The sequence below is a fragment of the Salarias fasciatus genome, chromosome 1 (genome assembly GCF_902148845.1).
Source record: "Salarias fasciatus chromosome 1, fSalaFa1.1, whole genome shotgun sequence".
Classification (NCBI taxonomy): Eukaryota; Metazoa; Chordata; class Actinopteri; order Blenniiformes; family Blenniidae; genus Salarias; species Salarias fasciatus.
Window position 1 is genome coordinate 33,077,625 of NC_043745.1, and position 14,929 is coordinate 33,092,553.

Sequence of the window (14,929 nt, forward strand, 5' to 3'; positions counted from 1 at the left end):
TGTTACAGTGACATATCTTGAGAGGAGGGCACTTAAGTAGAAGCATGCAATGCACCCTGGACCTGGTTCTACCTCTCACCACTCTTCTCTGAAGCAGGGCCCTCAGATCATTGAGTTTCTGGTATTATAGCCTTTAAAATTTAACTGCATGTTTTTGACATTTTTCATTGAATCCACAAATTCTGTTTGCCCTCTTGGTGTCTTCAATAGCTCCAAATTTAAAATCAAATACCTCTTACTCCTTCCTCTTACCACAATAGTTCAGGGTTACCCTCATATTACTTTACTACACGGTATGGGTAGCCATTGATGGTTTGATTTGGTATTAGATTGGAAAGTACATCAGTATTATCACACATAACATATTTACTCTTAATAGAAAACATTTACTAGATTCAAAAACAATTTCATTACAGAAAAGAGTCACTATGAAATCAAAATCCATGGTTTACTGGTACTGAGCACCGCAACAGTATGTCTGTTTTCAAGATTCAAGCTTTGAGACCAAGACCCCCAACATCATCATTCACTCACCAAAATCCACAATCAAGTATTTTAATGGTGGTTTTCTGTGACAGCATCTCTTTAAAGTGAGGAGAAGTTTTCAGATGTGTTTGATGGTAACAGTGCTAAACTCCAGGGAATGAAGCGAGACAGATCTCACTGAGACTTCTGCTTCTCCCACTGTTCCGGCGTCAGCGTCTTCTGTTCAAATGCATGAATCTCCTTCAGCTCCTCGGCCAGACACGTGTTCACCATCCTGAAAGGACAGACACACAATATTGGGCATTGTGATGAATTTTAAATGGCTCTTAAAACGATATATTTCCTCTCACTGTGGAGATGTTCAAAGTTCCTTCAGTGGTCAAACTGCTGCACCCTCCAGTAAAGAGTGAGCTACCACAGGTCATTCATCAGCTCAGGAATGAAACTGTTTAATGCTGCGATCCTGGAAATGACTGTAAATAATACCTGTGTCTCTGCAGCAGTGGTTTTCCCTCAAACTGCGATGAAACCACCAGGACTTTGAAGCTGGCAGCACATCTGTTAGGAGACGTATCCTCCACATCCTAGAAAAACAACAATGCCCATGAAAGGCATGCAGACAGAAGAGAGATCGAGTCACTAACACTATAACTACCTCTTCAATGACTTTTTTGTGCCAGATTGATAGTTGAAGAGAGATTATTGACACATAATTACTCATGTTATCCGATTTTGTGTCTGTGAGTGTAGAGAGATGTGTTTTTGTTAAAAGACTGAATTGTCAATCCATACAGAGCAAATATACTTTGAATATACTACAATGTTAACACATCATTGAGTGAATTTATTCTAGAGGTCTTTGTTTGTTTGCTTGTTTTGTTTGTTTTTTAGCAGTCACTGCACTAAACTATGATCAGCTAAGTTATATGGTCAAATTTCTGCTTTTGTGAGTCTAATATGTCTGCAGCATATAACTGTGTGGCTCCATCAGGACTTATTCAGTAATAATTAATACTACAATTTAATTATTCCAGTAATAGCAGTTTTTGGCATAGAAATTGACACTTTGTTTCTCCACATTCTCAGTCCACAGCGATCACGACTGCAAACCTCAACTGTCTGCAAATACCTAAAAATACCTCTTTAACCCAAACCCAGCACATCAGAGGGTGCACTGCACTCCATCCTGCAGGAGAACCTCAAATAGTTCTAAAATTTCAGACATTAAATGTAATTTCACAAGAAAAGTAACGGTCATTCTTATTTTATCTAAAGAGTAGTATGGATGACATTAAATGGGTGATAATCAGAGGAGAACGGAGGCCCCAAATCCAACCCCCCTTCATATATTCAGGACTGAGGAACTGTTGTTTATTGAACCCCCAAACATTGACAGTATTGAAGCTTTTGCATAACACTGATTGATAAAAAGATGCTGCTGTCGAAGTCGGACTGTAGAAATGTGAAGTTTCCTTGTGTTAGAGAGGATTTCAGATGACACCTTTCAAAAAGTCATTTAAGATTATTCCTATTTGTAAGAATGTAATCAAACTACTTTGTAATAAAGAATGAGGTAACCATCAGGGAAAGGTGCAAATAATTATTTAAACCTCTAAAAACTCAGGAGGGCTGCATGCGAGCCTCTGAATGAATACAGTTTGACACCGCAGCAACATGAAACACTGGAACCTACCACATGTGACGCCGGGAGCTCTTTCATGAGTTTATCCCGGATGTGATCAGCAGTTATTGCCATGTTTTTATAGAAGTAAAACTCAAACACTGTGAAGATAATCGTATCAGATTGAGAGACACATGAAACACCTCGGTTTTTGGGGAATTTGTTGCTGATTTCACTTCCGCTACATGCGTGTAAACACGTTTATGAGTGACATTTGGAATGCCCAATCAAGTTCCAGCTGTGACAATTTTGGCCAATCCAATATTCTGTACAGCAAGGAGATGGGCGGGACTTCTTTTTGAAAGCAGCGAATCATAACATTAGGCATCCACGCAGAAAGGTAAACTAAATGTTTGTTGGAATTACGGTTTCATTTGGTATACTATTGTGTTTATTAAAATATGAGTATAAATATATATACTAGATACTGAGCGTAGTGTTAGTTTTTATCTGCGAAGTCCTAGAGACAAATAACTTCCCTCCGAAAAGTATTTTTTTTCAGGCAGTTGGTTGGAGTGCTATAACATAGATCTGTACGAGTAGAACGTAAATAGACGTGTACTGAAAGTTCTGGATTACATAGGTCTGTTCTCTTCAAAACAAATGCAGTTTAAATTCGCGACACATAGAAAAGGCTATCGTAAGATTCCTTCTTTCCACCAACATTTACCCAAGAATATAAAGCACTGCGAGTAACTCTCTGAACAGAAGAGGGCAGCATTACACTGTATATGTGTACAGCCTGCCGGAAAGGAAAAGAAGAAGAACAAATGCAGTTGTCACAATGGTGGTGGAGGTAGAGCGGTTCTTCGGTGTGTACATGTTGTACTGCACTAATCCTAAATTCAGGGGTCGTATTTACATCGGTTTCACGGTGGATCCGGAGCGGAGGATCCGGCAACACAATGCAGGCCGGCACAGAGGCGGAGCGAAGCGGACCAGCGGCAGAGGGCCGTGGTGAGTCCCGGTGTGCCCCACCTGGAGGAGAAGCAGCCCCCGGGTTTACCTGAGTCATGTGTTTCTGTGTGCTTCAGGGAGATGATCCTCATCATACATGGATTCCCTTCTGAAATTGCTGCCTTGAGGGTAAGTATGAAGGCATGACAAATAGAAAGAGGTGGTTTAGCACAGGAGTGTCAAACTCATTTTAGTTCGGGGGCCAAATTCAACCTCATTTGGAAGTATAACTGGACTAGAGCCATGTCATCTTTCAAATTTAAGAGCTTTTCTTTGTTGATGAAAATGTCTACAGTTGTACTCTGAAGAAATTTGTGAAGTGCTTCCAAATTTCCTTGGTGGGTTGGTGGGCCGGGTTAGGGATCCTCTTGTGGGCCCATTTTAGCCCACTGGCCTTACATTTTATACCTCTGCTTTTGTAGAAGGATGAAGGTCTCCCAAATGATGTGAGATTTTTTTTAATTCAGACTATATATTCTCAGAATTCCATGAAAAAATGTTGAAATCAAAACAAAACAGATTTTCCAAGAAAAAAAAAAATTCTCTTCTTTTTTCAACCTGAGTAAAGTCAGAGTAGGAGTAGCTGAATTCAAAACATTCATCCTTCTATCCACTTCATCTTGTTCAGGGTTTCCCCTGCTGGGTTGCAGGGTGCTGCAGCAGATCCAGCTAACTATGGATGAGGTCAGGAGACACTCTGGACAGGTCGCCAGTCCATCACAGTGCAAACACACAGGCAAACAACCACACACACTCACCTTCATCCCCAGTGTCACCAATGAACCTCACATGCATATTTTTAGACTGTGAGGAAACCAGAATACCTGGAGGACTCCCACACACATACAGGCAGAACATGCAAACTCCACACAGAAGGGCACAAACATTATTTGAACCCACAATCATAATTTAGATCACATTGAGCTGCTTTTGACCCGTGAACCATAAAGAGTTGTACTGAAGGAATGTGCAGAAGCTCCGAGGAGTAAAAGTAATTGAAATTCAAAGTGATGCTGTCTGAACCTCCTCTAACTTACACTCTGTCCCGTCACAGTTTGAATGGGCCTGGCAGCATCCTCACTCGTCCAAGCGGCTCACTCACGTCACCCGGAAATCCAGGAAGGAGTCCAGCCTGCAGTTCCACTGGCGAATCGTCTCCACCATGCTGCAGGTGGCGCCCTGGAGCAGGCTGCCTCTGACGGCCCGCTGGCTCAAGCAGGAGTACAGGCTGGACTTTGCGCCCAGTCTGCAGCCTCCCCTGCACATCCCCATCGCTTTGGGCAGCGTGAGGGCCAAGAAGACGGCGGCGGCGGCCCCGCAGCCTGCGAGGGACAGTCAGGAGGACGCCACCTGTTTCCTGTGCAAGGAGCCGGTGAAGGTGGAGTCACCTTTGTCATCTCGGTACACGGCAGTGAACAGAGATAATGTCAAGCATTAAACAAAACTAACTGCAGTCAGTGCGTGTGAAGGTTGGAACAGCAGAGGAGGTTTTCCAGTGACTGAATGTGTGATTTGTCTCTCGTCACTGTTCTCCAGGTGTCCCAGAAGTTGAGCTGTTTCCATGATTCCTGTGGGCTCAGCAGCCACGTCACCTGTTTGGCTCGCTGGTTTCTGAAGACGGAGCCCTCGCACCTCCTGCCGGTGGAGGGCGTCTGTCCGTCCTGCCATCGGTCCGTGCTGTGGGGGAGCCTCATTCGTCACAAATATGGCTGCTACGGAGACGTGGCTCAGACGACGGACTCTGGACGGCAGGTAAGTCACGTCCTCCGCCGACTCCTCAGTCCTGCTGTGGCCTCCGTCTGACCTGTCTCCTCTCGTCTCTCAGGACCACTGGGTGGACGAGCTGCTGCAGACGTGAGCGCTAACGTCAGACGCTCCTCGGACTGGGAGGATTTATTTATCCAGAAGCACCGGTTTTTAACATGCTGTCTTTGACTGTGATTTTTAAACGTGTAAATATGTAAATATATGAATTGTCTCATGTGTCAGATTTATATAAAAATCTAAATTGTCTGTGTGACTATGAATTAAAAATGTTTTTGGGTAATCCTGATGCTCTGCTGTTGATCAGCTTGTTGTGTCAGAATACACTCCATAGCCACTGTATTACGCCTGTAACAACCAAACAACAGAAATTATTTCTTTGAATTCATTATTATAACATTCCAGAGTGCATTCATTCACGAGTTGAGAGAAAGCCACATTAAGTTGACTTCTAAAGGTCATAGTGTGTTTTAGGTTCATCCTGAAACTTTTTGTGAGCAGTTTATATCCCTCACTCCAGTGGGAAACATGAAGACGGGTCGAGGCGTAAGCTTTACAGTGAAGGAAAGATAGAAATGAACTACTGATTGAGAAATTATGGAATGGAGAAATAGTGTCTTCTTGCATCTCCATATTGTGTGCTATTAGGATTTGAAAAATTAAAGTGAATAAAACAAGAAGAGCATTGGTGTATCCACTTTCTGTCTGTACATAAATATTTGCTTCTTTGTCTATAATTCAGCTATTTGTGGATTTCAATCTGCAACTTCTGTTCCAACTTGGTAATTAGTGTGGGTAGGATAACGTGGTATAGAAGATGGATGAGTCGTCAGTGAGGCCAGGAGTGGATTGGATTGAGGGAGATTTGAGAAAAGAGGTTCACAATCAGCTTTAGAGGCCAGTTCATAGAACAAACGAGAATAAATTAGATTGTGCTTCAATGTTCATAAAGCTCTGGAGTGTATTCAGTTTGAACCAGTGCATGATGGAACTGCACACACACACACACACACACACACACACACACACACACACACATACACTCTCTCTCACTCACTGTTTGCACGATGTAGATTAGCTCCCTTTGTAATCCAGAGAGTCAGGTTAATCCCACCGAGTGACGTTTGTGAGTGACTCCTCCCCTCCGGCTCCTCTCTGCTCCTCTCTGCTCCTCTCTGCTCCTCTCCACTCTCCGCCGCTCTCTCATCCCGTCTGCTGAAGGTAAGGCAGCTTCATCTTCAAAAAACTGAAAGTCTGTTGAGCATCTTCACGTCTAAAAACTGTTTCGTTGTAGTTCACTAGTTTTGTTTTTCAAGTAGTTTTAAGGAGACATTAATCCTTTAATAACGTGCAGGATACATACTTTTTTTTAAAAAGGTCATTCCTTCATGTGTCATCATGAAAGTTCAAACAGTTTGAGAAGTGAAACAGTTCAGTTTCCTTCTGATCAAAAAATGAAAAAAACTTCACCTGCTTCTTTTGCAACATATGACCACAGATAAAAAAATTCTAATCCAATACTTTCTAGATGAGTTCATATGACAGGAGTCTGAAGTTTAAAATGTGTGAGGATATATTGGGTTTTTAATGATTTGTGCTTGGATATTGCATCATTTACAATATATTGTATCCAGTAGTGAAATAAACAAAGCACAAACACTCAAATTCCTGTCATGAAGTACTAATATTCAGCAAGTATGTAACTTTATTCATTCTCTATTGAGGCCATGTCATATACTCTGTTACTTTTGAAACTATAATCAGTACTCCTGCAATTTGAAATAGAATTTAAAAACTGTTCATATAACTTAATGGTGGAAATTCTTGCCTTTTCTTGCACTTAATTGTAGTTTTCATGTGCTTTGTGTTTTTGCTTTGAGTGCAGATATTTACGAATGGATATAAATAAACACTTTTAGTAGTTTTTCTGTGGTGTTTATACTTCACAACAGTATTTTTACTTGAAATTGAAATTACTTTAAACAATTTAATAGCCATCCCTAAGCCTTTCCTCCTCTAAATGTATGTTTCATCTTTTTCTTGAAACACAGTTTTATAGAATGCGTTTATTTAATCGTAAAATTGGATAACGACCTCTGATTCAACTGAACCACACTGTAACTGCATTATATAACACATTCAAACTGCAATGAACTAAAGCGATTCATTCTTTTCCTGTTGAATTAAAGTTATTTAATGTTTTTATATATATATATATATATATATATATATATATATATATATATGTATATATATATCTATAGCTGCAGCTGAACTGATGAGTGACTTGGTTTCCACGATGTGTTTTGTGCCATTTCTTCCCTCTTTGCAGAGTTGCTGCTGTGAGACGCTGCAACCATGGCTGCTGTAAGTTCACTGACCTGCAGCAATTCCTGGGGACCACTTGAGTGTCGCCTCGCCTGCGTCTGCGCTGGTTACACACTGTGTCTGGGCGGGGAGCGCAAGCAGTCTGACAGTCGCCACATGATGCTGCTTAGCGCTGTTTTTGTGCCAGGGGGACGCTGGCTCTGGGATGGACCATAAGCTGTTTTCCAGAAGTGGCTTTAGAAGTCCATTCTCTAATCATGCGGCGCAGATTAAAGCAGTGTTGTTTGGGGTTCGCTCCGGCTGAGATGGGCAGCAGGACCGTGAGACGATCAAACAGTTCGGGTCACTGTCATTAAAACACGCGTTCTTGTAGCTCAATTAGAAACATTTCCTTTTTTTATTCAACATAGTCAGTTATTATAAGTAAAAGACAAAAACTGCTTGAAGCTCAGTTTAGATTTTAGGATTGGAGAAGTCAAATAACTTTTCATTGGCGCTATTCCTTTTGAAATTCACAAAAACACACCTTGAAATACAGGTTTTTGCTTTCATGCTGATTAATCAACACATTTATTAACTTTCAATTAAGATTCAGCTGCAGCTGAGCTGAAGAAACTGTCTTTTCTACTCAGACAGCTGGAGAACAGCTTCATCCATTCCATATCATATCATATCATATCATATCATATCATATCATATCATATCATATCATATCATATCATATCATATCAAATTCGATTTCATGTTATCTTGTTATATTACAGTGCATTGCGCCATATTGTGTCGTTTCTCATGTCATTGTCATATCTCTTCTCATCTCATCTCATCTCTTCTCATCTCATCTCATCTCATCTCATCTCATCTCATCTCATCCCTGTGCAGACCGGATCTTTCCGCATGGTGTCTGAGGACGAGCAGGCCATGAGGGCAAAGCTGGAGCACCTGACAGTGAAGGATCATGGTCCGGTGTTTGGACCGTGCCACAAACTGCCGGGACACACAGTGCAGAAGGTCTGGATGTCTCCACGTCTCTGACGGTATCCAAGCCCAACATGACGATTAACTGTGAAGATCCGTGTTCTCCAGGCGAAGGACGAGCTGAACGAGACGGAGGAGCGGCGGGCGTCCTCCCTGAAGGACCTGAGGGTCATGATGAAGGAGAGGGCGGCCGAAGGAGACGACCTGGCCAAACTGGTGCTGGACAGATTCGGGGACAAACCCGACTCTCTGATGCTGCGCTTCCTCAGAGCTCGCAAGTTTGACGTGGTCAGAGCCCACGAGCTCATGAAAGGTAGGAAAGGTGTATCCTGCAGGACCTGAACTGTCCTGTGAGGACAGAAGCTGTGATACAGAAGTGATTTTTCCCCCTGCGTCACTCCGGGCTCCACAGCCTTTGATTCGGCCTCACAAACACTTCCCAGTAGCTGCGGTAATTGAGGGTGAGACCTCCTTTGTGCTCCATGTTTGCATGAATCCTGTCCGTCCGAGAGACAGGGAGGCATGTGTTCATTAATTGGCGGCTTTGAGATGCCTCTGAGTTTCCCCCCTGACAAAGCCGCCCTTTGTCTCCAAATAGGACAGCAAGTTTACTTTACCGGTGAACCGGCCGTGTTCTGCTGGGAACTCCACAGTGCCGAGCCCACTGCGCTCCACTCGCTCCACACCACCATGAGAGACACTCTCTCAATGGACCTGTGTGTGTGTGTGCTTTAAACTGGCACACACACACACACACACACACACACACACACACACAAGCATTTACTTTTAATCAGTTTCCACATTTTTACAATTTTCTGAACATAAACCTCCTCAGTGACCTCTGTCATACAGAATGTGACCTCCGCCACCCGTATTATTTTCTTTATGATGCTGAATCTAAGTGTTTCGGTTGATCACAAAACTCTTTAAACTTTATTTGCACACAAGTTCTGCCAAAATATGCCGCACATTTTACATAATTTTTGTGCACTTGTTGCTGCTGTTGGTTCAATATTTGGTTTATAGAAAAGCAGAATAAGGGCGGACAGACACACACACATTCACATACACGTACGTACACACACACACACACACACACACACACACACACACACACACACACACACACACACACACACACACACACACACACACACACACACACACAGATAGTTGTGAGTATTAAGAGAAAACAAAATGTGAATATGGGGAATGTGATGTGAACGTGAACTTGTACTGTAGGGTTAATTACTCCTTGCTGAATGCACGTGCACACACACACGCATGCACAGATGCATTAACGCACGTGCACGAGCACAGACACACACACACAGATTGTGGGTTAATTGGAGCCTCAGTATGAAGAGGCCTCGGAGCTGCATTGTAACCACATTAATACAGTAGCGTCATTGTTTTGGGCCCATCAGCGGTTGGAGGAGCTACACTGAGTGTGTGTGTGAAGTCTGATCAGGGCTGGCAACAAACAAAATAGAAATTTTACTCTACTTAAGCAGATTTTTCAAATATCCGAAAATATTCCCAATTGCAATTTATCCCATATGAACAACAACATAATTTCACTTTTTTAAAAAAAAAAAGCCCTCAATTTCTGGTTATATTTCAAAAAACATAGATCAGTACCGACATGGCATCAGCATGATTACTGAATAAAAACATGTCAAAGGAGTTTATAAAGTTGTATAACCTGTAAACTGAACCCCGATCACGAGCATGTTTTGGTTCATTCACTGGGCGTCGCTCAGTTTCCTATCGGATTAGTAGAGATCAGTGATTCGGAAATCAGAGCTAACTTATAGCTCTGAAAGAAGCTGTAGTCTCAGGAACGGACTGAATGTGTGAAAACATGCATATTAGCAGCTGCAGACAAGTTACTGACTTTTCAACTCCATTCACTGCAGAAGAGGGGATTTCAGCTGCTACAGCAGGTTTCAGAGTTCAGATAAATTCAATAAGAAAATCAGAAGCAGAGAACGTGGTTTTGGATACTTTACTCTGTTTTCATGTTTGGGGAAATTGTATTTCATTAAATCTAGATTAATTTAACAGGTGTTTGAATCTCTTTGTGTTTAAAGGGAAACATGAAGCAGTCAGTGTTTTAGTGTGTTCACCATCAGACCGGACTCAACACATCAAATGATCTTTTCAAAATACAAATAAAGCATCTTTCGTTTTATTTGCATGACTTTCAGTTTGAAAAATGACTTTTTCTTTTACTTGAGTGAAGCATGTGTGCATTATTACTTTTTTGTTTGTTTGTTGACTAAAGTGTGTTTTGTCTGGTGTTCCAGGCTACGTGCGCTTCAGGAAGGAGTATCCGGAGCTTTTCGAGAACCTGACCCCCGAGGCGGTCCGCAGCACCATCGAGGCCGGTTACCCCGTGGTCCTGCCCAGCAGGGACAAGTACGGCCGCGTGGTCCTGCTCTTCAACATCGACAACTGGGACCTGGAGGAGATCACGTTTGACGAGGTGGCTGCAGCGCCACGGCTTGGCTCAAATCGCCTCAGACGTTTGGTTAAAAGCTCGTCTTTTCGCAGATCTTGAGAGCGTACTGCGTGATCCTGGAGAAGCTGCTGGAGAACGAAGAGACCCAGATCAACGGTTTTGTCCTGATTGAGAATTTCCGGGGTTTCACCATGCAGCACGCCTCGGGAATCAAACCGGCCGAGCTGAAGAAGATGGTGGACATGCTGCAGGTCAGAACACGCTCAGAGACAGCGGGAAGTTGGAAATGTCTCTTTTTTCTTGAACTTCTTCATGTTTTCCTGCAGGACTCCTTCCCCGCTCGGTTCAAGGCCGTGCACGTCACCCACCAGCCCTGGTACTTCACCACCACGTACAACGTGGTCAAACCCTTCATGAAGAGCAAGCTGCTGGAGAGGGTAACCGCCGCTCCGGTCTCAGCCCCGTCACCTCTCCTCTCCCCCCTCCTGTAACGCCGTCTCCCTCCACCTCTCCTCAGGTGTTCGTTCACGGCGACGAGCTGGAAAACTACCTCAAAGACTTCGATGCGGACATCCTGCCCACGGATTTTGATGGGAAAGCCGCCGTGATCGACCACCAGGCCGTCGCCACCAAGCTGTTCGGCTCGGAAGACACGGCTCTGTGAAGGACTGAGTCCTCCTGCTCTGATCACATCAGACATGTGGCCTATTCTGAAACTAGCTTATGTTTAATCATTGAGGGAGTTTCTATGAGCTAAAGGAAAGTTTCTAGAGTTAGATGCAGCTTGGTGGTTTGCAAATGAGCAACATGATATGAGGAAAGAAAACGGACGTGTAGATGTCACAGGGAGAATAAGTAAATAGTGATAATGTTTACAGCACCAACAATCCTTCTTACTGTTCGAGCAAAGGAAGACGGACGAGCTGGTAATGCGTTGATGTAGCTCACAACCACAGTGACACTGCTTTTAGTGTTTCATTTCGCCTTAAACATCAGTGACTTACACCGGAGCGGCCTTGCGCTCACGTCCCTGTCGGATGTGGCTGCAGTACAGATGATTCCAGTCTCCAGGAAGAGGTTCAGACGGCTGTGCAGAGAGAAAACCGACGAGGGAGAAGTCTGCATTAGGTTCTTGTTTTAGATATAAAAGGCCTTCTGACGCACCGCAAACAGCCTTGTTTTCTGATCTGCACGTGTGTGACGTGAACTGCGATGATACTCAGATGCCTGATGTACGATAAAGACCCCCCTGCTGCAGTTTGCACTGGAGTGGGAAATATTCAATAAACTAGATTTTATGTGTGTGTGTGGAGTTTCATGTTGTAATAGTCCGTCATCTCTTTACTGCCTTGAGTCTCTGAACGGGACTATACAGAGGATGAGGGACTACTCTGAGGGTGTTTTCAGTTCATTTAATTTCATAATGTTTGAATGAGAGGCTAAGTTCAAGCTTAATTTACTGTGGAAATAGATTCTTTCCCCTTCAGACCTCAGTCCGGCTGGTTTCAGGCTCATTAGCATCACCTCAGGCTGAAATCTGATCAAGACTGAGTTCATAGTCTTGACAGAAACACTGGGGATAACCTAAGGCCATGTACTCCATTCCATACACAACCTGCCCCTCCAACACAAACACATCACTTTTTTTTTTTATTTTCACACATATTAACAGTATTTATTTTAGATTTTAGATCATAAACCTGAAAAACATTCAAAGTTGAACAGATTTGTGGTTCAAGGATCCGTCTTCATATTAAATACTTTTTTTTTTCCCCCACAGGGTTCTTGGCTTGTCATATGGAGGCAAATACAATTAGCTTCAGTGTTAAATATGTGAACAAACAGTGTTTAGTCTTATTAGTACAATACAAAAACTAGGTAAAGACGTGAAACATCTAACCACGTGAACAAACAGCTGTTTGATCTCAAGCAGACCTCAACCAGATATGACAACATTTCCTTCAGATAGAAAATTCTAGTTTTTCTTTTTTTTAGTGCAACAAATCTTAGTTATTTAACTTTTTCCCACAAAATCCGATAGATCGTAATTTCCCTCATAATAAAAGATAAAATGCTGGAACAGCCACACCTGAAAGGTCAGTGTTGATGTGGTATCAGCTGGTCTTGTTAAAGTAGAGCGACCTCTAGTGGACACATCAGGAACAGCTGTTGATAAATAATGTCAGATCATATCCTCTTTACAGATTTTAGATTTGGACCCGGTTGGAACGTCCGGCGGGCCGGTTTTAGCTCACGGTCTGTATGTTTAACACTGTCTTCTTAAATATGATATTTTACAGTATGACTCATTCACACACCCATCTTTTAGACCATTTTGTCTAATTTAGGGTTGCAGGAGATCAGAATCATTCCCAGCTGACAACAGAGGTATGCAGGACACACTGGACTTATCAGCAGTCCGTCACGGTTCAAACACAAATGTAAATTTTAAAACAAATTTCTTTGACTCTTATGAAAGAAATTGTTTGCCGATACAGCAAATCTCAGCTTTCTATTGACGTAACATCAAGCTTTTAGCTAAAATAAAGATCATTCTGATAAAAATGACATTTTAAGCAACAATTATGCTTAAAGAGTTCAAAATAAAAGTCAAAAAAAGACAAAAAAAAACTTCAGTTTTCTTTTGAGAAAATAATTTATTTTGAACACAATAACCATGTTGTCTCATGTAATTAGATCTTTCACACACAAACTGGCTTCCTCGAACAAAAAGCATCCAGTGTTTGGTGTCTGAACGTCTCCTCGAGTGTGTGAGTGTATGTGCCCTCTCCGGTCTGAACCAGCCTTCAGACGTCCCCAAACACCAAATTAAAGCTGTGTAATGATCACTGTAGGTTAACACCAAGAATTCCAACAGACTCTAACCCGAAGTTAAGGACTGTTTTTGTTCTGTGAAGCCACTGGAGATCTTGAGTGAGTAAAACGGGATCCCAGGGTTGTTGATTGAAGCAAAGGATCACATTCTTCTATTAATACAGTAAAACAAGTTAAGATCTCACACATTCACTTAAAAAAAAAACAAAAAAACCAAGATCTTAAAGTCTGAGACAGGTTTTGGTCTAATATACTTGGACAGTATGTTCTGTCCAATCAGTGTCAAAATAAACAAAGGACCCCTCTTGGCTGGTTATTGCCTGTTGTTTTTCCACCTCTGGCCCTTTAAATATACGAAAATCTACTATCTTTATACATCTATTCTGCCTTTTTTTCCCACTACATCGATAAAGTGAACTCGATTTGGTTTTTCTTGGTCAGAGGTCGTGATATGACGCAGTATTTACTCATCAACACACTCACACTCTGCTGCATTTGCACAAGCAAAACGACAAGAAGTCATAAAAACAAAATACAATACAAAATAACGAGATACATCTAAATGACACATCCAAACCTGCGTTTTGTGCAAAGTCAGGTTGAGGCAAAAAAAAAAAAAAAAAAAAAATCAGAAGAGAATTGGCTCTTACTGCACAGACTGGGTTAGTGCTGGTGTTATTGATTAATGTTATGTGAGCCACAACAACCTTCTTTTTGTTTTCTAAATGAGAGCTGTGGACAAAATGAACCGGATCATCTGACTGGCGGGTGGATGAGAGGATGCAGGTTGGTCTGTCTGACAGCAGATGGCAACAGTGATTTGCGGTCTGGATGAGGTTTGGACTCCACTGCTCCTCATTCAGTAGTGTCTTCGTTTCAGTTATTGATGTGTGACTGCCACGGAAAGTCCCACGCTCATTTCAACATCACAGATCGTAAAAAAAAAAAAAATAAAATAAAGTGAAAATCTCTGCGAGATCCACATTGCAAAGCAAGTTTCATTTAAATGAGAGGTAACGATGGCGTCCGTCTGGACGGGAGCTTTTCATTGGCAGAGGCCCTGAGTACGAAGATAAAACTGGATCAGCGGTTTAAAGTCAGCCAAGGCAGCGTTGGTGAGATTAACACCTGGATTTCATAGTATTTGCTCAGAATCGTCCACACTCAAATGGATCTAAGAGACAAAACAACGGAGCACGATAAAACTGGGGTGTCAAACACGTCAAATGAGTCCGTCAGTCAAACCCAGACTGCTGGATATCACTGCAGAGACGTTAAAAACTGGGATTTTTTAAGAAATTCAGCTGCATATTCAAAAATGTTTGATATTTTGGCGAGTTTATAACTAGTAAGAATAGATGTCTTTATACTCAACAGGTTGAAACTCTTTGTGGTGTTCTTGAATCGATTTAATCTGGTGTGTCGGTTGATGC

General features: G+C 42.2%; 3 protein-coding genes across 3 annotated transcripts; 2 read left to right on the forward strand and 1 right to left on the reverse strand.

Annotated features, from left to right (window-relative positions):
* Positions 1 to 17: 17 nt before the first annotated feature.
* LOC115385715 (bolA-like protein 2) lies at positions 18 to 2,342 on the reverse strand. The gene is made up of 3 exons (XM_030087808.1): positions 2,180 to 2,342; positions 973 to 1,070; positions 18 to 760 (listed from the first exon to the last, which is right to left on the reverse strand). The coding sequence occupies exons 1-3, from the start codon at positions 2,240 to 2,242 to the stop codon at positions 661 to 663; spliced, it is 261 nt and encodes an 86-aa protein (XP_029943668.1). The 5' UTR covers positions 2,243 to 2,342; the 3' UTR covers positions 18 to 660.
* A 415-nt stretch (positions 2,343 to 2,757) lies between these two features.
* LOC115389252 (structure-specific endonuclease subunit slx1-like) lies at positions 2,758 to 5,549 on the forward strand. Its single transcript, XM_030092742.1, has 5 exons — positions 2,758 to 3,124; positions 3,202 to 3,253; positions 4,179 to 4,502; positions 4,661 to 4,876; positions 4,950 to 5,549. The coding sequence occupies exons 1-5, from the start codon at positions 2,952 to 2,954 to the stop codon at positions 4,980 to 4,982; spliced, it is 798 nt and encodes a 265-aa protein (XP_029948602.1). The 5' UTR covers positions 2,758 to 2,951; the 3' UTR covers positions 4,983 to 5,549.
* A 1,666-nt stretch (positions 5,550 to 7,215) lies between these two features.
* Positions 7,216 to 11,325, forward strand: LOC115388951 (retinaldehyde-binding protein 1-like). The gene is made up of 7 exons (XM_030092288.1): positions 7,216 to 7,255; positions 8,099 to 8,227; positions 8,303 to 8,507; positions 10,507 to 10,685; positions 10,754 to 10,912; positions 10,988 to 11,098; positions 11,179 to 11,325. The coding sequence occupies exons 1-7, from the start codon at positions 7,247 to 7,249 to the stop codon at positions 11,323 to 11,325; spliced, it is 939 nt and encodes a 312-aa protein (XP_029948148.1). The 5' UTR covers positions 7,216 to 7,246.
* Positions 11,326 to 14,929: the final 3,604 nt, after the last annotated feature.